The following is a 20119-nucleotide window of genomic DNA, read 5'->3' on the forward strand; positions in this document are numbered from 1 at the left end:
TTTCTCCATCTTCTTGTTATGTGACATTCATGTTGCCATTTCTAATATAAAGTAGTGTAAAGTTCTTACTTATATCTGTCAGTAAACTCACCATGAAAGCACTAAAACATACCGGTGTGGTGACTTTACATTATTCACCCAAGGAACTTTACTTATTAGAGAGTTCCGGTCGGACGCTTTTTCACGGGACACATTTCCGGCGGATGAGGAGATGCTGCTCCGTTATTGATTGAAGTGTGAATGTCATTAAAACAGTTAGCGCCATCTTTTGACACTTCTTCCACTCCCGTCCTTGCACGCTACACCGCTACAACAAGGAGAAGACGCTGTCCAAGTGGAGGCACGTAAATAAGACACGCCCACAACACGGTGCATCCTGAAGAGACTGTCAGAAAGTGAGTTGAAGATGATGAGTAAAACATCATCTATGCAACATTGAAGCAGCATTACATGTTATGTAAACCACATTTAGAAAAACAAATAGTAATATGACTCCTTTAATGCTCCTTAATATATGAAAAAAAGATAGAGAATAGAGCATTCATCGGCAGTGCACCTTATAATGCGGTGTGCCTTATGGTCCGGAAAATACGGTACTTGTATTATTTTGTGGTGTGCCGTGTTAGAAAAGGGTTTGATCAAGTGAAATGAGTCAAACAGAGAACAATAATAGTTATGGAAAACACTAACTTCATTATTATGAACCGTCTGGGACGGACTTATGCTGTCTTTAAGTTGAAGTGGAGTGGTTATTGTTTATTTGGCGACACTTAGTGGCCATAACAATTCAAGAAGTTAAGCTTATGACGCAGTAAGTTGAATGCGGACACGTTTGTTACTGGATACTTTCTAATACACTTTGTAGTAATATGCAACTATAATGTGCTGTTTTTATTTTGTAGTAATATGCAACTATAATGTGCTGTTTTTATTTTGTAGTAATATGCAACTATAATGTGCTGTTTTTATTTTGTATTAATATGCAACTATAATGTGCTGTTTTTATTTTGTAGTAATATGCAACTATAATGTGCTGTTGTTATTTTGTAGTAATATGCAACTATAATGTGCTGTTTTTATTTTGTAGTAATATGCAACTATAATGTGCTGTTTTTATTTTGTAGTAATATGCAACTATAATGTGCTGTTGTTATTTTGTAGTAATATGCAACTATAATGTGCAGTTTTTATTTTGTAGTAATATGCAACTATAATGTAATATTAGTGGTATGGTTATAGTACACCTCAGTTATGACTCATGTAATATTAGTGGTATGGTTATAGTACACCTCAGTTATGACTCATGTAATATTAGTGGTATGGTTATAGTACACCTCAGTTATGAGGGTGTAGAAGCTTGATGCTGCGTACTTTGCAAAAAAGCAAGAGTTGGCGCTCAGCTTGTAGTGACATCATCAGCAGCCGTTCCTTTTTTCTTTTTTTCTACTCACCTTTTCATCTGGAAGCTTTTAACTCCGCTGGAGGCGCTGAGCTAGCTCTGCGTCACCGTGGAAACCAGCAAAACATGTTTATGAGCGCGGGGAGGGAGATGAAAGAGAGTTATGTCATCATGCTGGAACTCACTTTACAGATTATAGATGGATTGATTGCAACAGTATCAATTATAGATGTTAGAAATACATCAAAATGATTGATATGCATGTGATTATGAATACCTTTATACAAACCCCGTTTCCATATGAGTTGGTAAATGGTGTTAGATGTAAATATAAACAGAATACAATGATTTGCTAATCCTTTTCAAGCCATATTCAGTTGAATATGCTACAAAGACAACATATTTCATGTTCAAACTCATAAACTTTTTTTATTTTTGGCAAATAATAATTAACTTAGAATGTCATGGCTGCAACACGTGCCAAAGTAGTTGGGAAAGGGCATGTTCACCACTGTGTTACATGGCCTTTCCTTTTAACAACACTCAGTAAAGGTTTGGGAAGTGAGGAGACACATTTTTGAAGTGGAATTCTTTCCCATTCTTGCTTGATGTACAGCTTAAGTTGTTCAACAGTCCGGGGGTCTCCCTTCTGCTATTTTAGGCATTGTCTTGCTGAAATAAGCAGGGGCGTCCATGGTAACGTTGCTTGGATGGCAACATATGTTGCTCCAAAAGCTGTATGTACCTTTCAGCATTAATGGTGCCTTCACAGATGTGTAAGTTACCCATGTCTTGACCACTAATACACCCCCATACCATCACACATGCTGCCTTTTACACTTTCACCCTAGAACAATCCGGATGGTTTTTTTCCTCTTTGGTCCGGAGGACACGACGTCCACTTTTTCCAAAAACAATTTGAAATGTGCACTCGTCAGACCACAGAACACTTTTCCACTTTGTATCAGTCCATCTTAGATGAGCTCGGGCCCAGCAAGGCCGACGGCGTTTCTGGGTGTTGTTGATAAACGGTTTTCGCCTTGCATAGGAGAGTTTTAACTTGCACTTACAGATGTAGCGACCAACTGTAGTTACTGACAGTGGGTTTCTGAAGTGTTCCTGAGCCCATGTGGTTTTGATTGATTGATTGAGACTTTTATTAGTAGGTTGCACAGTACAGTACATATTCCGTACAATTGACCACTAAATGGTAACACCCCAATAAGTTTTTCAACTTGTTTAAGTCGGGGTCCACTTAAATTGAGTCATGATACAGATATATACTTTCATATATACCAGGGGTCACCAACGCGGTGCCCGCGGGCACCAGGTCGCCCTTAAGGACCAGATGAGTCGCCCGCGGGCCTGTTCTAAAAAAAAAAAAAAAAAATTTTTTTATTTTTTTTTTATTTTTTTTTTTTAAAATTAAATCTACATAGAAAAAACACAAGATACACTTTCAATCAGTGCATCAACCCAAACAACCTCCCCCATGCACACTCATCCACACCCACTCACACAAAAGGGGTTATTTCTTTCTGCTACCAATATTCTGGTTCCCACAACATAGACAACACATCTGCAAGGGACACAGTCCCTGAACACAACATAGACAACACATCTGCAAGGGACACAGTCCCTGAACACAACATAGACAACACATCTGCAAGGGACACAGTCCCTGAACACAACATAGACAACACATCTGCAAGGGACACAGTCCCTGAACACAACATAGACAACACATCTGCAAGGGCCACAGTCCCTGAAGCACACATGATTGTATAGGCTGCTGGTCCACTAACATTTTCATTAATTACTATTTTTTATGTAATTATTTTTATATTGTTTTACTTTCTTTTTTATCCAAGAAAATGTTTTTTATTTATTTATCTTATTTTATTAAATTTTTTTAAAAAAAGGGCCTTATCTTCAACAGACCAGGTTGTCAATAAAATTAGATTTGTTTAAAGGGTTTTTTAAACCAGGCCCAGTCCAGATAATGTCCAAGTCGGACTCAGACACACACACCTTCATTCATGTACACAGAAACAAATTAGGGAACACAACAGATTGCATGTAATTTATAAACAAAATTACATTTTCAAAATAAGCATTTATGTACAGTCCAGATTATGTCCAGGTCACTCAAATGAGGGAACACAACAACAGATATCATATAATCTATAAACATAATTATACTTTCAAAATAAGCCTTTGAGGACTTCTCATCTTTTTTTTAAATGTTTTTTGGCATCATTATCGTTTTCAACCATGTAACTTTCTAAAGTTAGAAAATACTGAATAAATGTTTTAAAGAAAGTAATACTAAGTGAATATCTGTTTTTGGCCTTAAAAATAAACATTTTACCGAGTACTCTAATTAAATTGACTAAATCATGATTGTCAATGAACTCTCCTAAAATAACAGAAACCACATTAAGCTTCATAAACAAACCAATCCTTAAACACATTTTTTCAACTTCCACCCAAAACAAAGACACAATATGACAATACCAAAACAAATGCAGGGTGGATTCAGGCTCCTGACAACAAAATCGGCAATCATCTGACTCTGTCATATTCCATAATTTTAACATTTTCCCTGTGGGTAAGAAGTTATGAATAATTTTAATTTGAAAATAACGATTTTGCACATCAATAGTGGTTTTATAGATTAGTTTGAATATGGCATCCCATGGCAACGGGCAGTCAAAAAAGTCCTCCCATTTTCCATTTGTGTTGTATGAGGCAGCCTTCAAAGATTTCTTTATTAAATAAAAATTATATATTTTTCTATTTATTTTAGTTCCTTTTTGCCAACTAGAATTTCTTATTAGAGGTTTACAAACTAATAATTTAGTAGTTCCATAATTAATTATTTGTTTCCATCTTTTCCCAATGACTCCAGTTAGTTGATAAAATGAAAAGCTTGAGCAAGCATCACCATACATAGCTCTAAATTCATCATACTTCATCATTTTACCATTCTCATTGATAATATCATTGACAAAAATGATTCCTCTTTCAAACATATTTTTCCAAAAGAAAGGCTTTCTATCTATTACAATATTAGAGTTCATCCATATTAACTGCTGCAAAATATCCTCTCTTTTTTCTGGCACATCAAATTGAAAACACCACTATGAGTGGATTGTTTCCTTTATGAACCCCGCCATGTTTCCCAGCAGACTCTCTGGGAGGGGATCACTTGTAAAAAAGGATACAATTTCTTTTGATACAGTACATGTTTTTTGTCCAACAGGACATTTGTGTACCACTCAATGTTTAAATACATCTTTGGAACAATTGATGTTTTTAAAGACAGACACATAGCTTCAAGGTTGAGAAGTTTCAGGCCCCCATATTCATACTCTTTGTACAAAACCTTTCTTTTAATCTTTTCTGGTTTGCCGTTCCAGACAAAATCGAAGACCCTCCGCTCATAAATCTTAAAAAAGTTTTGTGATGGAGCTGGTAATGACAAAAACTAATAAATAAATTGAGGAATAATTAACGAGTTGGCAATAGACATTTTACCATACAAGGTTAGGGATTTCCATTTCCATAATTGCATAATTTTGTCCAGCTTTCTTAGTCGATTATCATAATTTACTGAGCCTAGATCTTCCAGATTTTCTGGGACAACAACACCAAGTATGTTAACTGGTCCATCTGTCCACAAAACAGGCACTTTGCATTCCATTCGAAAGGACGTTCCCTTTAGATTTCCGATCCTTAACATTTTACATTTATCATAATTAAGCTTAAGGCCAGATTGCTGTGAAAATATGTCCAAAAGATTAAGAAGGTTCCGCAAAAAATGAGGAAAAATCTTATCTTTGTGAATCAGCCTTTTCTGACATGAACTTCATCAAGAACAAACACAGAACACGCCTCACTGATGCACATCTGCAAGACTCACTCAGAGTTGCAGTGTCAAGTTACACACCAGAGTACAACACACTAGTTAACAGCATGCAATGCCAGGCTTCCCACTAACTGACAAAGAAACAGATAACAAATTTGGTGTCCAGTTCAAAGTGTGACATGATTTAAAAATTTGAGAGTTTACTTTTGTATTTGACATGAGTTATTATTTGTACAAACATGGTGCAAAGTAATTCATGATTTGTTAAAAAATGTTAGTGGCTAGCTAGTTAAAATGGGATATTGTGATTTCACAAGACTGTCTTAGAAGTGATCATTTGAAAATGTTCAATTTGAAAAATGTGCACTTAGAGAAAATATAAAAATAAAGTGTTGCATATTGATATTTATCTGTTTCTATATATATTTATTGTGAGAAATCATTAAGATGATCAGTGTTTCCACAAAGATAAATATCATTAATTATTAATAATAACAGAGTTAAAGGTAAATTGAGCAAATTGGCTACTTCTGGCAATTTATTTAAGTGTGTATCAAACTGGTAGCCCTTCGCATTAATCACTACCCAAGAAGTAGCCCTTGGTTTCAAAAAGGTTGGTGACCCCTGATATATACTATCATCATAATACAGTCATCACACAAGATAATCACATTGAATTATTTACATTATTTACAATCAGGGGTGTGGGGGGCGGGGGGTAGGATATGGACATCAAGTAGTGGACAGAGAGAGAGAGAGAGAGAGAGAGAGAGAGAGAGAGAGAGAGAGAGAGAGAGAGAGAGAGAGAGAGAGATCAGAAGGCATAAGAAAAATAATCTGCATTTGATTGTTTACATTTGATTATTAGCAATCCGGGTAGGGTGTTAGTTTAGGGTTGTAGCTGCCTGGAGGTGAACTTTTATTGCGGTTTTGAAGGAGGATAGAGATGCCCTTTCTTTTATAACTGTTGGGAGTGCATTCCACATTGATGTGGCATAGAAAGAGAATGAGTTAAGACCTTTGTTAGTTGGGAATCTGGGTTTAACGTGGTTAGTGGAGCTCCCCCTGGTGTTGTGGTTATGGCGGTCATTTACGTTAAGGAAGTAGTTTGACATGTACTTCGGTATCAGGGAGGTGTAGTGGATTTTATAGACTAGGCTCAGTGCAAGTTGTTTAACTCTGTCCTCCACCTTGAGCCAGCCCACTTTGGAGAAGTGGGTAGCAAGTGGGTAACAACATTAGCCTGGTTAACTTTTGGCTAACAACATTAGCCTAGTTAACTTTTGGCTAACAACATTAGCCTAGTTAACTTTTGGCTAACAACATTAGCCTAGTTAACTTTTGGCTAACAACATGTTTTCTCGTGTTTTTGTGGCAAGCGGTTTCCGACATTGAGGGGTTTTGTCTATGTGCTTCATTGCAAACTGCATGGAAATGAACCACGCCCAACTAGCAACTAGCTTTTTAACACATTGTGTTTAAGTGTGTTGGAACTAGCTTTTGAACACATTGTGTTTAAGTGTGTTGGAACTAGCTTTTGAACACATTGTGTTTAAGTGTGTTGGAACTAGCTTTTGAACACATTGTGTTTAAGTGTGTTGGAACTAGCTTTTGAACACATTGTGTTTAAGTGTGTTGGAACTAGCTTTTGAACACATTGTGTTTAAGTGTGTTGGAACTAGCTTTTGAACACATTGTGTTTAAGTGTGTTGGAAGTAGCTTTTGAACACATTGTGTTTAAGTGTGTTGGAACTAGCTTTTGAACACATTGTGTTTAAGTGTGTTGGAACTAGCTTTTGAACACATTGTGTTTAAGTGTGTTGGAACTAGCTTTTGAACACATTGTGTTTAAGTGTGTTGGAACTAGCTTTTGAACACATTGTGTTTAAGTGTGTTGGAACTAGCTTTTGAACACATTGTGTTTAAGTGTGTTGGAACTAGCTTTTGAACACATTGTGTTTAAATGTGTTGGAACTAGCTTTTGAACACATTGTGTTTAAGTGTGTTGGAACTAGCTTTTGAACACATTGTGTTTAAGTGTGTTGGAACTAGCTTTTGAACACATTGTGTTTAAGTGTGTTGGAACTAGCTTTTGAACACATTGTGTTTAAGTGTGTTGGAACTAGCTTTTGAACACATTGTGTTTAAGTGTGTTGGAACTAGCTTTTTAACACATTGTGTTTAAGTGTGTTGGAACTAGCTTTTGAACACATTGTGTTTAAGTGTGTTGGAACTAGCTTTTGAACACATTGTGTTTAAGTGTGTTGGAACTAGCTTTTGAACACATTGTGTTTAAGTGTGTTGGAACTAGCTTTTGAACACATTGTGTTTAAGTGTGTTGGAACTAGCTTTTTAACACATTGTGTTTAAGTGTGTTGGAACTAGCTTTTGAACACATTGTGTTTAAGTGTGTTGGAACTAGCTTTTGAACACATTGTGTTTAAGTGTGTTGGAACTAGCTTTTGAACACATTGTGTTTAAGTGTGTTGGAACTAGCTTTTGAACACATTGTGTTTAAGTGTGTTGGAACTAGCTTTTGAACACATTGTGTTTAAGTGTGTTGGAACTAGCTTTTTAACACATTGTGTTTAAGTGTGTTGGAACTAGCTTTTGAACACATTGTGTTTAAGTGTGTTGGAACTAGCTTTTGAACACATTGTGTTTAAGTGTGTTGGAACTAGCTTTTGAACACATTGTGTTTAAGTGTGTTGGAACTAGCTTTTGATCACATTGTGTTTAAGTGTGTTGGAACTAGCTTTTGAACACATTGTGTTTAAGTGTGTTGGAACTAGCTTTTGAACACATTGTGTTTAAGTGTGTTGGAACTAGCTTTTGAACACATTGTGTTTAAGTGTGTTGGAACTAGCTTTTGAACACATTGTGTTTAAGTGTGTTGGAACTAGCTTTTGAACACATTGTGTTTAAGTGTGTTGGAACTAGCTTTTGAACACATTGTGTTTAAGTGTGTTGGAACTAGCTTTTGAACACATTGTGTTTAAGTGTGTTGGAACTAGCTTTTTAACACATTGTGTTTAAGTGTGTTGGAACTAGCTTTTGAACACATTGTGTTTAAGTGTGTTGGAACTAGCTTTTGAACACATTGTGTTTAAGTGTGTTGGAACTAGCTTTTGAACACATTGTGTTTAAGTGTGTTGGAACTAGCTTTTGAACACATTGTGTTTAAGTGTGTTGGAACTAGCTTTTGAACACATTGTGTTTAAGTGTGTTGGAACTAGCTTTTGAACACATTGTGTTTAAGTGTGTTGGAACTAGCTTTTGAACACATTGTGTTTAAGTGTGTTGGAACTAGCTTTTGAACACATTGTGTTTAAGTGTGTTGGAACTAGCTTTTGAACACATTGTGTTTAAGTGTGTTGGAACTAGCTTTTGAACACATTGTGTTTAAGTGTGTTGGAACTAGCTTTTGAACACATTGTGTTTAAGTGTGTTGGAACTAGCTTTTGAACACATTGTGTTTAAGTGTGTTGGAACTAGCTTTTGAACACATTGTGTTTAAGTGTGTTGGAACTAGCTTTTGAACACATTGTGTTTAAGTGTGTTGGAACTAGCTTTTGAACACATTGTGTTTAAGTGTGTTGGAACTAGCTTTTGAACACATTGTGTTTAAGTGTGTTGGAACTAGCTTTTGAACACATTGTGTTTAAGTGTGTTGGAACTAGCTTTTGAACACATTGTGTTTAAGTGTGTTGGAACTAGCTTTTGAACACATTGTGTTTAAGTGTGTTGGAAGTGGTTTCAAGCAGCTATTTAACAGATACGGAGCATTTAAGCATTAAGCATTTAAGGCTCATTTTAAAAGCTCACTTGAAGGAACATGTTGCAGAAGGCCATGTTGTGAGTTGTCTAGTGGAAGGTTGTACAAATATTTTCAATTTAAAATCCTCACATGTCTCAGAAACACAGGCATTTTGTAGATACTAGTATTGGTGAGGCAGCACGGTGGCAGAGGGGTTAGTGCATGTGCCTCACAATACGAAGGTCCTGAGTAGTCCTGAGTTCAATCCCAGGCTCGGGATCTTTCTGTGTGGAGTTTACATGTTCTCCCTGTGACTGCGTGGGTTCCCTCCGGGTACTCCGGCTTCCTCCCACCTCCAAAAACATGCACCTGGGGATAGGCCCCTCCCACCTCCAAAAACATGCACCTGGGGATAGGCCCCTCCCACCTCCAAAGACATGCACCTGGGGATAGGCCCCTCCCACCTCCAAAAACATGCACCTGGGGATAGGCCCCTCCCACCTCCAAAAACATGCACCTGGGGATAGGCCCCTCCCACCTCCAAAGACATGCACCTGGGGATAGGCCCCTCCCACCTCCAAAAACATGCACCTGGGGATAGGCCCCTCCCACCTCCAAAGACATGCACCTGGGGATAGGCCCCTCCCACCTCCAAAGACATGCACCTGGGGATAGGTTGATTGGCAACACTAAATGGTCCCTAGTGTGTGAATGTTGTCTGTCTATCTGTGTTGGTCCTGTGAAGAGTGGTGACTTGTCCAGGGTGTACCCCGCCTTCCGCCCGAATGCAGCTGAGATAGGCTCCAGCACCCCCCACGACCCCAAAAGGGACAAGCGGTAGAAAATGGATGGATGGTATTGGTGAAAGGGCAGGACGGTGACGCAGTGGGTAACACTGGTGCCTCACAGTGAGAAGGTCCTAGGTTCGATTCCCGGTGCAGGGTCTTTCTGTGTGGAGTTTGCATGTTCTCTCCAGGTACTCCGGCTTCCTCCCACCTCCAAACACATGCACCTGGGGATATATACTGTACATATATATGTATGTATGTATATCTATCTATATACAGTATATGTATGTGTGTGTGATATATAATTATAATAACATTCATTTAGTTTAGTTTTTTGCAAAACTGATTGATTTATATAATGAAATTTGAAAATAATAAAACTCAGTCATTTTTATTCTATAATCATTTCTTATGTTTTTTGTTCATGTAATTCCTATTTCTCCCCTTCAAAGGTGAAATATGCTTACTGTGTATAGTCAGCTGCTGCCCTCTAGCGACGACAGGCTGCTAGTGCCAGTTGTTGAAAACTGATGTGTAGCACCATCTAGTGGACGGCTTTGTGAGTAACGCACACATTGAAAGTGGAAGTCTTTATGATGCATATTATTATGTCAACAACCATCACAAAAATAAACATCATGAAAATATAGTTGAAGTTCCCAAGGGAATATTTTTGCAGGACAAACTTACTGAAGCTGTTGAAAGTTTACAGCTTAGTAGCAGTTGTTGACTAAGTTTAAACTAATGTTTTAAAAAGCCACATTTTTTTATAAACCAAATAAATATTTTCCAATGAAAAACAAAGAGATTTTTACTATGTCTGACAAATTTAGTCCATCCATCTTCTTCCGCTTATCCGAGGTCGGTTCGCGGGGGCAGCAGCCTAAGCAGAGAAGCCCAGACTTCCCTCTCCCCAGCCACTTCGTCCAGCTCCTCCCGGGGGATCCCGAGGCGTTCCCAGGCCAGCCGGGAAGTCTTCCCAACGTGTCCTGGGTCTTCCCCGTGGCCTCCTACCGGTCGGACGTGCCCTAAACACCTCCCTAGGGAGGCGTTCGGGTGGCATCCTGACCAGATGCCCGAACCACCTCATCTGGCTCCTCTCCATGTGGAGGAGCAGCGGCTTTACTTTGAGCTCCTCCCGGATGACAGAGCTTCTCACCCTATCTCTAAAGGAGAGACCTGTCACCCGGCGGAGGAAACTCATTTGGGCTGCTTGTACCCGTGATCTTGTCCTTTCGGTCATGACCCAAAGCTCATGACCATAGGTGAGGATGGGAACGTAGATCGACCGGTAAATTGAGAGCTTTGCCTTCCGGCTCAGCTCCTTCTTCACCACAACGGATCGATACAGCGTCCACATTACTGAAGACGCCGCACCGATCCGCCTGTTGATCTCACCATCCACTCTTCCCTCACTCGTGAACAAGACTCCGAGGTACTTGAACTCCTCCACTTGGGGCAGGGTCTCCTCCCCAACCCGGAGATGGCACTCCACCCTTTTCCGGACGAGGTGCTGATTCTCATCCCAGTCGCTTCACACTCAGCTGCGAAGCGATCCAGCGAGAGCTGAAGATCCTGGCCAGATGAAGCCATCAGGACCTCATCATCTGCAAAAAGCAGAGACCTAATCCTGCAGCCACCAAACCAGATCCCCTCAACGCCTTGACTGCGCCTAGAAATTCTGTCCATAAAAGTTCAGAACAGAATGGGTGACAAAGGGCAGCCTTGGCGGAGTCCAACCCTCACTGGAAACGTGTCCGACTTACTGCCGGCAATGCGGACCAAACTCTGGCACTGATCATACAGGGAGCGGACTGCCACAATCAGACAGTCCGATACCCCATACTCTCTGAGCACTCCCCACAGGACTTCCCGAGGGACACGGTCCAATGCCTTCTCCAAGTCCACAAAACACATGTAGACTGGTTGGGCAAACTCCCATGCACCCTCAAGGACCCTGCCGAGAGTATAGAGCTGGTCCACAGTTCCACCACCAGGACGAAAACCACACTGTTCCTCCTGAATCCAAGGTTCAACTATCCGGCGTAGCCGCCTCTCCAGTCCAACTGAATAGACCTTACCGGGAAGGCTGAGGAGTGTGATCCCACCATAGTTAGAACACACCCTCCGGTTCCCCTTGTTAAAGAGAGGAACCACCACCCCGGTCTGCCAATCCGGAGGTACCGCCCCCGATGCTGCAGAGTCTAATTTAGTTCACATCTTTTTTGTTTATCTGTGACCAATACTATTTGTTTTTATTAACCTTTTTTTTTCTTGAATATTTCAAGTTTGCAACTTCTTTTCTTCTTTTCTTCTCTTTTTAAAGTTTTTATTTAATTTTGTATTTTAGTTGATTAAAAGAATGAAATACATTTGAATAATTATATTAGCCTTTATGTAATGTTGGATATACTTTCTTCGTAACAAAGTAGCGTGTCAAGAGGATAAAGATGGAAAGAAAAAAAAAGATGAATGTGATATTACAAGGTCATTTTTACGGAGGTTTGTTATCATTACATTTTATATGAATGTATGATATTAATATTGTTTAAAAAAAAAGTGTTATCTTTATTTGTATAGCATTATACTTTGGTGAGGAGACATTACATTATGTTGGGCACTTTAATTGGAAAATATATATATTGATTTATTAATGGTATTTACTTGTATTTTGTATGGTGTTATTTATTTTGATTATATTTGCTTTGATCAAGTCTAGAGGCGTTAATTATGTTAGATCATTATACATTTCAACTTTACAGGTGACTGATATGTTGCCAGCCTGGAAGTGGTCAAAGGGGTGGTGAGTTCAAGGAGGCTGGGAGAAATGACCCATGATGCTGACTTCATTGTGTGTCTGCTCTGTTGCAATGGTGTGTTTGCGTGCCTCTCCAGAGGAAGCGGAAGCATTTCCTGCGGTTGGCACGGTAACCCTGGGGGGGCACCCCGCCCCGTCAAAGGGTAGGCTTGTTGCCATGGCGACGGAATGGACAATTGCTGGGCGGGTCGCTGATTTTGGGTTTAAGGTTCCTGTTTGTCATCGACATGTTTTATTCCACAACTTCTATTGCACAACTCTTATTCTTTTAACCTTTATTTATTTCTTCCACAACTTTTATTCTTTTAACCTTTCTTTTATCCGTTCCACAACTTTTATAAGTCTCAGCAGACTGCTGCAATGTTAGCGGCTAGCGCTAGCAGGTTGTTTAACCCTGGAACTGACGTGACCTCCATGAGACTTTCCACTCCTGCATTGTCTGTGGTACAGAATAGGGAATAAGGATTGGAGCTACTGCATTGTCTGTAGTACAGAATAGGGAATAAGGATTGGAGCTACTGCATTGTCTGTAGTACAGAATAGGGAATAAGGATTGGAGCTACTGCATTGTCTGTAGTACAGAATAGGGAATAAGGATTGGAGCTACTGCATTGTCTGTGGTACAGAATAGGGAATAAGGATTGGAGCTACTGCATTGTCTGTAGTACAGAATAGGGAATAAGGATTGGAGCTACTGCATTGTCTGTAGTGCAGAATAGGGAATAAGGATTGGAGCTACTGCATTGTCTGTAGTACAGAATAGGGAATAAGGATTGGAGCTACTGCATTGTCTGTAGTACAGAATAGGGAATAAGGATTGGAGCTACTGCATTGTCTGTGGTACAGAATAGGGAATAAGGATTGGAGCTACTGCATTGTCTGTAGTACAGAATAGGGAATAAGGATTGGAGCTACTGCATTGTCTGTAGTACAGAATAGGGAATAAGGATTGGAGCTACTGCATTGTCTGTGGTACAGAATAGGGAATAAGGATTGGAGCTACTGCATTGTCTGTAGTACAGAATAGGGAATAAGGATTGGAGCTACTGCATTGTCTGTAGTACAGAATAGGGGATAAGGATTGGAGCTACTGCATTGTCTGTAGTACAGAATAGGGAATAAGGATTGGAGCTACTGCATTGTCTGTAGTACAGAATAGGGAATAAGGATTGGAGCTACTGCATTGTCTGTGGTACAGAATAGGGAATAAGGATTGGAGCTACTGCATTGTCTGTAGTACAGAATAGGGAATAAGGATTGGAGCTACTGCATTGTCTGTAGTACAGAATAGGGAATAAGGATTGGAGCTACTGCATTGTCTGTAGTACAGAATAGGGAATAAGGATTGGAGCTACTGCATTGTCTGTGGTACAGAATAGGGAATAAGGATTGGAGCTACTGCATTGTCTGTGGTACAGAATAGGGAATAAGGATTGGAGCTACTGCATTGTCTGTGGTACAGAATAGGGAATAAGGATTGGAGCTACTGCATTGTCTGTGGTACAGAATAGGGAATAAGGATTGGAGCTCACATGTCAGCATTAGCCTATTAGCTCAATGAAATGTGGTCAAAGTTGCAGAAAAACACAATCATTGTGTGTGCCATCTTACACTAAACTTTGTCATTTGTGTTAAAAACTCAGATTGTGAGCATTTTGTAGATTTCATATCGTAATACCAAAGGGAGGTTATTCCACAAGTTTTATTCTTTTAACTTGTATTTTATTTGTTCCACAACTTTTGGTCAACAACATTTACTCCACAACTTTTTGTTGCTTAACTTTTGTTTCACAATATTTAACTCCACAACTTTATTCTGCGTTTTATTCAACATATTTTGTTATACAACTTTTGTTCCCTAACTTTATTTCACTCCTTTAATTTCACAACTTTTGTTCCACAACTTTTAGTCCACAACTTTTGTTCCACCACTTCATTCTGCATTTTTATTCAACAACTTTTGTTCCCTAACTTTGTTCCACAAGTTTTGTTCCACAACTTGATTCTGCATTTTATTCAACAATGTTCGTTCAATATCTTTTATTCTACAACTTTTGTTTAACAATTTCCCGCCACACTTTTATTACATAACTTTTGTTCCTTCATTTTTATTTTTACATTTGTCCCAGGACTTTAACTCCACAACTTTATTCTGCATTTTTTTGAACAACTTTTGTTCAGCAACTTTTGTCCCCTAACTTTATTTTAAGTTCAAGTTCAAGTTAAAGTAGCAATGATAGTCACACACACACACACACACACACAAACACACACACACACACACACACACACTAAGTGTGGTGAAGTTATTCTCTGCATTTGACCCATCACCCTTGATCACCCTTGATCACCCTTGATCACCCTAACTAACCCTTGATCCATTTTGTTCAATAACTTTATCCCTCACATTTTATTCAACAACTTTTGTTCCACAACTTCATTCTGCATTTTTATTCAACATTCTTCGTTTAATACCTTTTATTCTACAACTTTTGTTTAATAATTCCCCCCAGCACTTGTATTCCACAAATGTTGTTATACATTTTTTATTCCACAACTTTTGTTCCTTTTGTTTGTTTTTACAACATTTGTCCCAGGACTTTGACTCCACAGCTTTATTCTGCATTTTTATTCAACAACTTTTGTTCCACAACTTTTGTTTCACAATTTTTGTTTCCTAACTTTATTCCACAACTTTTATTTCACAACTTTTCTTCCACAAATTTCTTCTGCATTTTTATTCAACAACTTTTGTCCCCAAACTTTATTCTACAACTTTTATTTGACAACTTTTGTTCCACAACTTCATTCTGTATTTTTATTCAACAACTTTTGTTCAACAACTTTCGTCCTCTAACTTTATTCCACAACTTTTATTTCGCAACTTTTGTTCCACAACTTCATTCTGCATTTTTATTCAACAACTTTTGTTCCACAACTTTTATCCTTCCAAGTTGTTAATGTTTACCCTAGCTGTGTCCTAGTGTGTGTTGATTTTGTCTTGGCGTGAAAGGTTCCTTGAAAAGGAACAGGAATCCGGATCACACGATGATTATATTCCATATTGTTTGTTCCACACATGCATGAATGTCTTGTTAGAACAGCGGCTCCAATTGGAGAGCAAGCTGCAACAAACGCATCCAAATATATCCAAAGTGTGAAGCTGCTTCTAAGATACTAATCCTCACCACCATGGTGGAAAATAAACTAAGTACTATTATCACTGGAGAAGGAATGGCTAACATGCTTTACACAAACTCACCGAACAGGACGACAAAAGAAGCTAACTGCTAAAGCTTTGATGTAAAATAGGCCTGATCCATCCAAATGTCGATACTATCGATACCTAGTTTAGTATCAGTTAATAAATGATACAAATATGATTAGATCAATATTTTTACTATTACCAATTCTTTTTTGTTGTTGTTGTTGTTTACCAAGTAAGGAATTAAGTATTTGGAGCCAATTTACTTTTTGTTTTTGTTTACTTACAGTTGTATTTTGTCCACAGAATGACGTATGGCTTTCAATACCACAAATTGAATACTTAATGTGGTTTACAACATTTAGGAAAAAAATAATAATAATATGACTCCTTTAATGTGCCCTATAATCTGGTGCGCCTTATATTTGAAAAAAGATCAAAAATAGAGCATTCATGGGCAGTGCGCCTTATAACCCGGTGCACCCTATGGTCCGACATGCTCTATGCAACTGTTTACTTTCATTACTCGCTATGAAACATTTTCACTCAATTGTCAAAGTATCCGCATCCGATCCGAGGCCAAATCTGTCCTCCAAACATAAACGTTGGACTTCTCGGAACCTTCCTTGAACGTCTGCATATGGAATATTAAGAAGTGCTCAGTGTTTCCCATAAACTGCCAAGATACCTGTGGCGGTGGGGGCGTGGCTATGGGCGTGGTCACCATGACATCATCGAGTAATTTGCATAATTTACTACAATGATATGATTTTCTCTAAAAAGGCTCAAAAAATGTATACTTACTAATTAATAATAACAGTTTTGTTTTAAACGTCCATCCATCCATCCATTTTACAATATAATTACAACACTTTATGTACATATTTATATACAGATTTGAACAATAAGTTATTCACTGAAATATATTTATGAATTGTGGTTCTTACAAAAAATATATCTTATAAAATATAAAAGCTAAAATGTCTCTTAAAGCTCTGCCCCTTTAATTAGTGCATACTAAATCATTTAACTTTAGCCTACTACTACAGCCATATTATTTACCAGCAACATAAAGTGAAACAGAGGCAGAGGTGTCCTGCCACAGTCAGTAACAAATAAACAGAAAACAGTAGTGGTCAAATACAAATAAGGCAACAAGAGAAGTCTCCTACACTTCTCTTTTGTAAAGTAAATGTGAACAGCCGATATGGGCATCTACATCAACTATATGATCATCTACATCTACTATATGATCATCTACATCTACTATATGATCATCTACATCTACTATATGATCATCTACATCTACTATATGATCATCTACATCTACTATATGATCATCTACATCTACTATATGATCATCTACATCTACTATATGATCATCTACATCTACTATATGATCATCTACATCTACTATATGATTTGCCTGAGAAGCTGGACAGGACAAAAAAAAAAATTTTTATTTTTATTTTTTTGTGGGGGACGTAATTCTTTGGTGGCGGGCCGCCACAAATAAATGAATGTGTGGGAAACACAGAGTGGTGATTCATCACTCTGTCCCAAAATGACCTCTTTGGAATGATTTCCTCTTAGTTGGCCCCGCCCACTCACATGGAAGTAACCTCTTTTTTTATTCACATGGTGCAAGACACTTGTCTGACCCCCCCATACTGTGTGTGTGTGTGTGTGTGTGTGTGTGTGTGTGTGTGTGTGTGTGTGTGTGTGTGTGTGTGTGTGTGTGTGTGTGTGTGTGTGTGTGTGTGTGTGTGTGTTGGTGGAGTCAGGCTCATGTTTCCGAGTGTTCAGAGTCCATCTTGCAGCAGCACCAGAAGGACTGCCACACTTTTTTTTTTAAAGACCCTTTTTTTGTCCGACGTGATTTCTCCTGGATCATGTCGGTCTGGTCTTCGGTCTGGTCTTCGGTCCGATCCTCAAGCCTCGGCAGGAAGTCCTTTTCCTGGCTTGATTAGTGCACGTGTGTGTAATCGCTGGTTTAGTGGTCCAGCTGAGCGAGCGAGCCACTAATCGCTGGTTTAGCTGAGCGAGCCACTAATCGCTGGTTTAGCTGAGCGAGCCACTAATCGCTGGTTTAGCTGAGCGAGCCACTAATCGCTGGTTTAGCTGAGCGAGCCACTAATCGCTGGTTTAGCTGAGCGAGCCACTAATCGCTGGTTTAGCTGAGCGAGCCACTAATCGCTGGTTTAGCTGAGCGAGCCACTAATCGCTGGTTTAGCTGAGCGAGCCACTAATCGCTGGTTTAGCTGAGCGAGCCACTATGATGATCAAGGAGACGTCGTTACGCGGCGACCCCGACTTGAGAGGAGAGTTGGCCTTCCTGGCCCGCGGTTGTGACTTTGTTCTGCCGTCACGCTTCAAGAAAAGACTCAAGTATTTCCAACAACAACAACAACAACAACAACAGGTGAGTTACTTGGACGAGCTGCAAGAATCTACTTGAGATATTTCACTGTTCTGCATCTTTTCTTGCTGAAGTGTGAGAGACATGAGGTGAAATATTGCGAGGCAGATGAGATGCCAGCGAGGTATTAATAGGAGGTGCAAGAATAGAGCGATAGAATGAATGCTGGGGGGGCTACAGCTGTCACAAGCAACACTAAGTCAACTAGACGCCCACCATGTACACCACAGGGCATGGAGGAAGGTGTGACCAAGCGTACCAAACCAATGAAATGCAATTGAAATCTCATCTAAATTTTGTTCAACAACTTTTTCCGACAACTTTTGTTTCGTAACTTTCGTTCCACAGCTGTTGTTCCATAACTTTTGTTCCACAACTTTTGTTCAACAATCATCTTTATTCCATAAATGTATTCCACAACTTTTGTTTCGTAACTTTCGTTCCACAGCTGTTGTTCCATAACTTTTGTTCCACAACTTTTGTTCAACAATCATCTTTATTCCATAAATGTATTCCACAACTTTGATTTCACAACTTTTATTTTTACAACTTGTGTTTAACAATCCAACACACACACACACACACACACCTCATATATATATATATACATATATATATTTATATATATTTATATTTATATATGTATATATATTTATATATATATACATATATATGTATATATATATATATATACATATATTTGTATATATGTATGTATATATATATATATATATATATATATATATATATATATATATATACACATATATATATATATATATATATATATATATATATATATATATATATATATATATATATATATATATATATATATATATATATATATATATATATATATATATATAAATATATATATAACACCTAAATGTCCTCCAATAAGCACACTATTTATTCTATTTTAGTCAAGTCATTTACAAAAGGTAAACATGCTAGGCTATAGGGTACTAGGAGCTAGCAGAACAGAAGTTTTGGAATAAAAGTGTGTGTGTGTGTGGTGGTGGTGGGGGGGGGGGGGTGGGATTGTTAAAGGCCTACTGAAAGCCACTACTACCGACCACGCAGTCTGATAGTTTATATATCAATGATGAAATCTTAACATTATAACACATGCCAATACGGCCGGGTTAACTTATAAAGTGACATTTTAAATTTGCCGCTAAACTTCCGGTTCAAAACGCCTCTGAGGATGACGTATGCGCATGACGTAGACCGGCGAACACAGGTATGCCTTCCACGTTGAAGCCAATACGAAAAAGCTCTGTTTTCATTTCATAATTCCACAGTATTCTGGACATCTCTGTTGGTGAATCTGTTGCAATCATGTTCATTGCATTATGGAGAAGGAAGCTGAGCAAGCAAAGAAGAAAGTTGTCGGTGCGAAATGGACGTATTTTTCGAACGTAGTCAGCCACAACAGTACACAGCCGGCGCTTCTTTGTTTACATTCCCGAAAGATGCAGTCAAGATGGAAGAACTCGGATAACAGAGACTCTAACCAGGAGGACTTTTGACTTCGATACACAGACGCATGTAGAGAACTGGGACAACACAGACTCTTACCAGGATTACTTTGATTTGGATGACAAAGACGCAGACGTGCTACTGTGAGTATGCAGCTTTGGCTTCTAAACATTTGATCGCTTGACCGTATGTGCGCAACTTTTTTTTGCGTATGTACGTAACTTTTTTAAAATATATAAGCTTTATGAACCTTGGGTTAGGTGAACGGTCTTTTGGGCTGAGTGATTGTGTGTGTTGATCAGGTGTTTGAATTGTATTGGCATGTTCTATGGAGCTAGGAGCTAGCATAGGAGCTAGGAGCTAGCATAACAAACACG

General features: G+C 38.6%; 1 protein-coding gene across 6 annotated transcripts in view; it reads left to right on the top strand.

Annotated features, from left to right (window-relative positions):
• LOC133645998 (serine/threonine-protein phosphatase 2A regulatory subunit B'' subunit alpha-like) overlaps positions 1 to 20119 on the top strand; it is a 137931-nt gene that overhangs the window by 93538 nt on the left and 24274 nt on the right. For 2 of the 6 annotated variants that reach the window (XM_062040926.1, XM_062040927.1), the window contains exon 1: positions 18114 to 18260. The exons of the other annotated variants lie outside the window; for them this stretch is intronic. In XM_062040926.1, the coding sequence (XP_061896910.1) occupies positions 18114 to 18260 (147 nt within the window). Of the gene's footprint in view, positions 1 to 18113; positions 18261 to 20119 lie in introns of those variants that run through there. 6 annotated transcript variants of the gene reach the window in all.

This window comes from Entelurus aequoreus, linkage group LG03, assembly GCF_033978785.1.
Source record: "Entelurus aequoreus isolate RoL-2023_Sb linkage group LG03, RoL_Eaeq_v1.1, whole genome shotgun sequence".
Taxonomy (NCBI): domain Eukaryota; kingdom Metazoa; phylum Chordata; class Actinopteri; order Syngnathiformes; family Syngnathidae; genus Entelurus; species Entelurus aequoreus.